We start from the raw sequence: 7640 nt of genomic DNA, 5'->3' as shown, positions 1-7640 counted from the left end.
TAGATCTTCAAAATTTTCAAATTCTTCAATGGATAATAAATCAGTACTATTCGCGTTAACGGCGGAATGGTGTCGACATCTGGATACGACATTAGTTTGTATGAGGCCAACTCTTCTCTATCAGATTAGTGGGCCCTAAGGCAGTTTTGAATTACAAAAATTTGTATGAAATTTTTTTCTTGGCGTTATTTACCTACTAGAAGTACGTTGTTCTGACCCTAATTTAAACTAATTTCTATGAATTTTCAGATATTCTCACCAAAACTTACAATTATAATATAAAATTATCTTTAGACACAATTTTTGTATGATATTTTTTCACTACTCGCAAGGAAAAGTGATTTTCATTTAAATAGAGTACTAATTTTGTTTGGGAAAACTAATTTTCATTCATGATTTTTATTTTAAAAGCGTGTTCATTTCTTCCGCAAACCCATATTGTCATGCCTACTCCTTCATTTCGTAATACGAAGCTCAGTGCCGTCAACGCGGATATCACATCCATGGAAAGAGCCAAGGTGATCATGCAAGAAAAATTGTGTTGGGAACACTGCACTGAGCGCAAAAATCCCGCCGCTGAAAATTAGGTATGTTTACTAAGTGATCGCAGACAACTTCGGGAGCTATATGTTCTGCGGTGTAAACAAAACAAAAGAAGGAAAGTAAACAAATGGAATTTGAAAAACAAAAGAAAAGTTGGAGTAGAGAAAGAATAGGTATTCGAAATCGAAGTCAAAAGAATTTGGAAGTAAAATATATAGAGGTTTTCGTAGAGATTTTTTTTTATTAAGTAGTAATTATTTGAAATCGCTGTAAGTAATCATTATATAATTTACTACACTATTCAATGTATAAATCAATTTAACTTACAGCAATAGAAAATTGAAAATTGAAAAATAATCCGTCGTTATTTGAGCGGCATCTGCAAGGAACTTTAGAACGAAACTATAATTGTAAGTTTTATTATAAAATTTGAAAACAAATTGTTACTAAACTAAATGCAATAAATTCCAGCTTTGATCTGTCATAAACCAGACCGATTCAAGGAGTTTCGAACTAAGTCCGAACAAAATCAAAGAATTATAACGGACATATTTCCAAAAATGACCGAACCGAAGTCCAGCAGCTGTATGCTGTGTCCAGAAGTGGACACATCTGACATGGTCCAGTGCGATGAGTGCAACCAGTGGGCACATTTCAGCTGTGTTGGAGTAACGGGGAAAATCAAGGACTACCCGTGGAACTGTCCGAAGTGTAGCAATTCTCTGCAAGTACCGGAGCAGAAGAAAAATGCTACTGGCGCAGTGTCGAAAAAGACGTCCACGGATGGGAAGAAGACGAAGTCAAAAGGAGAATCCGCCTCTGTGAGTAGTGTTGGTTCTGCATTCGAAAAGTCTCTCGAGAAGCTGCAGGAGGAGATGGATGCCAAGGAGAAGGCTATGGAAAACGAGCGTATTCTACGCAAAAAGCGACTCGAAATGGAACGAGCACTGAAGGAGAAACAGTTACGCCTGGAGAAAGAACTTCGTGAGATGGAACTACAACAAGAACGCGAGTTCCAAGAGCGTCAGCTGCAACAGGAACAAGAAATGCTGAATCAACGTTTGAAGGAAGAAGAAGATTTTCTCAAGAAGCGGAATAAGTTGCGTGATAATTTCGAGGTCGCTAAGGTAGGACTAATAAAAAGACATTCAGAAGAGGAAGTAGAAGAAGGAGCCGTAGGTGGTGGCGAAGGTTTAGAAGAAGACGCTTTCGGTGAAAATTCTAACCAAAAGGTGGAGAAATGGCTCGAACGTGGCAATAGTATGCCGGTCGTACAGCAGCTAACGGTGTCTGGGGCAAAAGGTATGAAGGGGACGACGAGAGTAGATGATGGGACAAAAGGGCTTACACTCCCTGCCAGTCCGTCACAATTTGTAGACCCGATTCGTGGCCTGAATCAGCTTAAGCAGGCACCTGTTGGTGGAGATCATAGGGACGATCAGTTCATACGATTGACTCGTGAGGAGCAAATGGCGTTGGCAGATTTTCGAACAGGCCAAATGAGAAACGGGCCGGGGCAGGAAATTGTAGGGCTTTCCCAAGCACAAATTGCGGCCAGACAATCAGTGTCTAAACAGCTGCCAGTGTTTAGGGGCGAGGCTGAACTCTGGCCAATTTTTATAAGCAGCTTTGAGTACACGACTCAAGCGTGCGGGTTCTCCAACCTGGATAATTTAAAGCGACTGAAGGACAGCTTGAAAGGGGATGCACTTGAGGCCGTGAGGAGTAGGTTAGTTATTCCTGACTCGGTTCCAGACGTTATTCGCGACCTTCAGAACTTGTTTGGGAGACCGGAGAAGCTGTTGAAAAATTTGTTGATGAAAGTCCGCCAAGCTAAACCACCAAGAGTTGACCGTTTGGAAACATTTATACATTTCGGCATAACGGTCAAACAACTCTGTGACCACTTAGAAGCCGCCAAGCTCGTGGACCATTTAAACAATTCCATGTTGGTCCAAGAATTAGTTGAAAAACTACCTCCAAACTACAAATTGGATTGGGTCCGCTACAAGCGGGATAAAATTGGCACCCCTTTAAGAACCTTTACCGAGTTCATGAACGGTATTGTCTCAGATGTTTCGGAGGTTAGTGAATTCTCCACTCTCGATCTCAACGGCCGCAACGATTGTTCCGCTAGGTTGAAGCCGAATAAAAAAGAGTTTGTTTACGTTCACAATTCGCCATTCCACAAAGGGGAGACGGCCCCAAACCCGAAAAGTGAGAAGCCTTGTTGGGTGTGCAAAAGAAACGACCATAAAATCAGGTTCTGCGATGACTTCCGAAAGCTCACCGTCGCCGAACGCCTTAAAGTGGTGGGAAAGTATAAACTATGTGAGTTGTGCCTGAATAACCACGGTAAGAGCAGATGCAATTTCAAGATATGCTGCAACGTGGCTGACTGCCAAGGAAGTCATCATCCGCTTCTACATCGTTCCGAAGTATCAGTTCAAGTCATGGAGTTCCAATGCAACGCTCACAATTGCATGAATCGTTCCGTTATTTTCCGAATGTTGCCAGTTACCTTGCACTTCGGAAACCGAAAAGTTGACATTCTAGCTTTCTTGGATGAGGGATCCTCCATCACCCTTATAGAGGATTCTGTTGTGAATAAACTCAAAATCACTGGGATCGTCGAGCCGCTAGTTGTCACATGGACTGGAAACATGAAACGTATCGAGAATGGTTCTAGAAAAGTTGACGTGATGGTGTCTGCCAGGGGTTCTACCGAGAAATTTCCACTGAGAGAAGCACGTACCGTTGGAGAGCTGATTCTGCCGAAACAGGAAATGCAGTTCTGTGAGATCAAGCAGCGTTACCCTCATTTACAGGATTTGAGGGTCGATGATTATGATAAAGGAGAGCCGAAGATAATGATCGGGTTGGACAACATGTATGTGTTTGCTCCGCTCGAGTCCAGAATTGGCCAACCAGGTGAACCAATCGCAGTTCGGTCGAAGTTGGGATGGACAGTCTATGGGTCAGAGAATCGGAATTCATCGACGGTTGCGCTTGTGAACTTCCACGATGCAGGAACAACAACCAATCAGCAGTTGCACGATATGATTCGCAGTCAATATTTGCTAGACGAGACTGGCATAACACCGGCTGGAATGCCGGAATCTACTGAAGATCACCGAGCGCGTGAAATATTAAAAACAACCACGGTTCGGGTAGGTGACCGCTTCGAAACGGGACTTCTATTTCGTAATGATGCGGTAGTTTTTCCTGATAGTTATCCTATGGCTATAAAACGGATGGAAGCCCTAGAGCGGAAATTGTCGAGAAACGAAGAACTACGGCTCAATGTAAACCGTCAGATTGAGGAGTACCTGACCAAAGGCTACGCTCACAAGTTGACAAGCGAAGAGCTCATCTGCACAGATCCATCAACTGTGTGGTATCTTCCCCTGAACGTGGTGGTTAACCCCAAGAAACCGGGTAAAGTGCGCTTGGTGTGGGATGCAGCAGCAACAGTTAATGGAGTTTCTCTGAACAGCATGCTGTTGACCGGCCCAGACTTGTTGACGTCTCTTTTAGCGGTACTTCAACGCTTTCGTGAACGACCGGTGGGGTTTGGAGGCGACTTGAAGGAAATGTTCCATCAGTACCTAATCAGAGCGAGGGACAAACAGGCGCAGCGGTTCGTCTTCAGATCGAGTAGCAATGAAACTCCACAGAAATATGTGATGGACGTCGGAACCTTCGGAGCAACATGTTCTCCGTGCTCAGCACAGTACATTAAAAACATAAATGCTGAGCAGTTCGCCGAAGAATTTCCTAAAGCAGCGAGAGCCATCGTCGACAATCATTATGTCGACGACTATTTTGACAGTTGCAACACTGTCGAAGAGGCAGTACGGCTAGCAACGGATGTAAAATTGATACATTCTCGAGGAGGGTTTGTTATGCGGAATTGGGTATCCAACTCAGTGGAGTTTCTGCGGCAAATGGGAGAGCACAACAATGAAAATGATGTTCATTTCCATAAGAATGATTCCGGAACTGAGCGGGTACTTGGAATTATCTGGAGGTCAACCGAAGATGTTTTTTCTTTTACTATCACTCCAAGATACGAGCTTCAATCTGCTCTCGCCGGAACGGAGTGTCCAACGAAAAGGATGGTTCTCAGTTGCGTCATGTCGATGTTTGATCCTCTGGGACTTCTGTCGCCGTTCACAATTCTCGGGAAAATGCTTGTCCAAGACTTGTGGAGAACGGGTTGTGGATGGGACGAAAAGATAGATGGCGAATGTTATTTGACGTGGATTCAGTGGGTCAAATTACTACCTTCGATCGCGGAAATTAGGATTCCGCGTTGCTATTTTGAGAAAGCACAATCCCATCGAGTGCAAAACCTACAACTTCACATCTTTACTGATGCAGGCGAGAAGGCGTACGGCTGCGTTGCTTATTTTCGGGCTGTCGTCAACGAGAAAATCGTATGTGCACTGGTGATGAGTCGAACTAAGGTCGCCCCGCTGAAACAGTTGAGCATCCCTCGACTAGAGCTTCAAGCGGCAGTGCTAGGTGCCAGGTTGGCAGGTACAGTGCAGGAAAACCACAGCTTCAAGGCTCAGAAAACGTTTCTCTGGACTGATTCGCAGACAGTGTTATCCTGGATCCGTTCGGATCAGCGGCGATACAAGCAGTTCGTCGGTTTTCGCATAGGAGAGATCCTCAGTCGCACGAAACTGGCGGATTGGCGTTGGACACCAACAAAGCTGAACGAGGCAGATAAACTGACGAAGTGGAGGCGTGCAGCGGAGCTTGTTTCGGACAGTAGCTGGTTCAAGGGACCTAGTTTTCTGTACAAAGACGAGGCAGAATGGCCACAGCAAACTCCAGCAGGTAACACGAAGGAGGAGCTCCGAACGCGGTTCCTGTTCCACGATGTTGAAGTACAGGACAATTTGGTGGACGATCAACGGTTTTCTAAATGGAATGAACTACTGAGGACAGTGGCTTGCGTATACAGATTCGTATCGAACTGTCGGAGAAGAATGAAGGGCTCTTCCATAGAAACGTTGAAGGCTACAAAGAACCAGTTGAAGTTGTTGAAACCGATAACGTGGTCAGTTGTGCGTACACCTTTGAAACAGGAGGAGTTAGAGAAAGCCGAACGTCATCTGCTGCGTTCCGTTCAAGCCGAAGCGTTTGGGGACGAGTTGAAAATCCTAATTAGGAATCGGAATCGTTCCACGAGTGAGTGGATGCAGTTGGAGAAGTCAAGTCCTCTGTACAAGCTCACACCACTAGTCGATGAGCACAATATAATTCGGATGGAAGGGCGCACAGAGAAGGCTGAGTTCCTGCCATTCGACCTACGCTTCCCAGTGATTTTGCCCAGAGAGCACCATGTGACAAGAATGATCGTGCAGAATTATCATGAACGCTTTGGACATGGGTATCGAGAGACCGTGAAAAATGAAATTCGGCAGCGTTTTTACATCCTAAAGGTTGGTACGGTGGTGCAGAAAATTTCGAAGACGTGTCAGTGGTGCAAAGTTCACCGCAGTAAACCACGGGTTCCTAGAATGGCAGCCTTGCCAGTGCAACGACTACAACCGTATCGTCGACCGTTCAGTTCCGTCGGCGTCGATTACTTGGGTCCGGTAAACGTCTCCGTAGCACGACATAGTGAAAAGCGCTGGGTAGTTGTGTTCACCTGCTTCGTTACACGCGCTGTCCACCTGGAAGTAAGCGGAAGCCTGACGACGCAGTCCTGTCTGATGGCTATTCGACGTTTCATGAATCGCAGAGGACCACCCCAGGAATTCTTCTCCGATAATGGAACCAATTTGAAAGGAGCAAGCAAAGAGTTGACGAACCTAATTAACGATATTAACTGCGACTGCGCAGATGACTTAACCAATGCGCGTATGAAGTGGACTTTCAATCCACCAGCTACCCCACACATGGGTGGGGTCTGGGAACGATTAGTCAGATCCGTCAAAGAGGCATTGGAAGCAATGAATGACGGGAAGCGGTTGACAGACGAAATTCTACACACATCAGTGACGGAGGCAGAAGATATGATAAACTCGAGGCCGCTAATCTACGTTCCCCAGGAAATAGCGGAAGCAGAAGCGCTTAGTCCCAATCATTTCTTGAGGGGGGTTTCACCGAACGAACCGCAGATGGTTTCTCCTACACCTCTTCCGGCAGAGGCTCTGCGGGATGTATACAAACGTTCGCAGGAGTTGGCACAGGAGATGTGGATCCGGTGGATTAAGGAATATGTTCCTTCGCTGAACCAGCGGACCAAGTGGCTCGGAGAAGCAAGAGCGCTGAAGAAGGGTGACCTGGTATATGTGATCGAGGGGTCTAAGCGGAGATCCTGGGTGCGAGGAATAATAGAGGAGGTCATAGCAGCGAGTGATGGCGAGTGCGACAGGCGTGGGTCCGAACGAGCAGTGGCTTATTTCGGCGAGCTGTTGCGCAGTTGGCAGTGATTGAGATAAACGATAGATGGTAAAGCCAGATCGGAAGTGGTCTCCCGACTAGGGTTTTACGGGCCGGGGAAATGTTGGGAACACTGCACTGAGCGCAAAAATCCCGCCGCTGAAAATTAGGTATGTTTACTAAGTGATCGCAGACAACTTCGGGAGCTATATGTTCTGCGGTGTAAACAAAACAAAAGAAGGAAAGTAAACAAATGGAATTTGAAAAACAAAAGAAAAGTTGGAGTAGAGAAAGAATAGGTATTCGAAATCGAAGTCAAAAGAATTTGGAAGTAAAATATATAGAGGTTTTCGTAGAGATTTTTTTTTATTAAGTAGTAATTATTTGAAATCGCTGTAAGTAATCATTATATAATTTACTACACTATTCAATGTATAAATCAATTTAACTTACAGCAATAGAAAATTGAAAATTGAAAAATAATCCGTCGTTATTTGAGCGGCATCTGCAAGGAACTTTAGAACGAAACTATAATTGTAAGTTTTATTATAAAATTTGAAAACAAATTGTTACTAAACTAAATGCAATAAATTCCAGCTTTGATCTGTCATAAACCAGACCGATTCAAGGAGTTTCGAACTAAGTCCGAACAAGTTGATTATCATCAACACAGATGAGGAACTCAAGCACTAGTA

General features: G+C 44.7%; 1 protein-coding gene across 1 annotated transcript; it reads left to right on the top strand.

Moving 5' to 3' along the window:
* Positions 1–1103: 1103 nt before the first annotated feature.
* Positions 1104–6995, top strand: LOC129773558 (uncharacterized). Its single transcript, XM_055777172.1, has one exon. The coding sequence runs from the start codon at positions 1104–1106 to the stop codon at positions 6993–6995; it is 5892 nt and encodes a 1963-aa protein (XP_055633147.1).
* The last annotated feature ends 645 nt before the right edge of the window (positions 6996–7640 follow it).

This window comes from Toxorhynchites rutilus, chromosome 3 (genome assembly GCF_029784135.1).
Source record: "Toxorhynchites rutilus septentrionalis strain SRP chromosome 3, ASM2978413v1, whole genome shotgun sequence".
NCBI lineage: Eukaryota > Metazoa > Arthropoda > Insecta > Diptera > Culicidae > Toxorhynchites > Toxorhynchites rutilus.
This window is presented reverse-complemented; position numbering and strand designations above follow the sequence as displayed.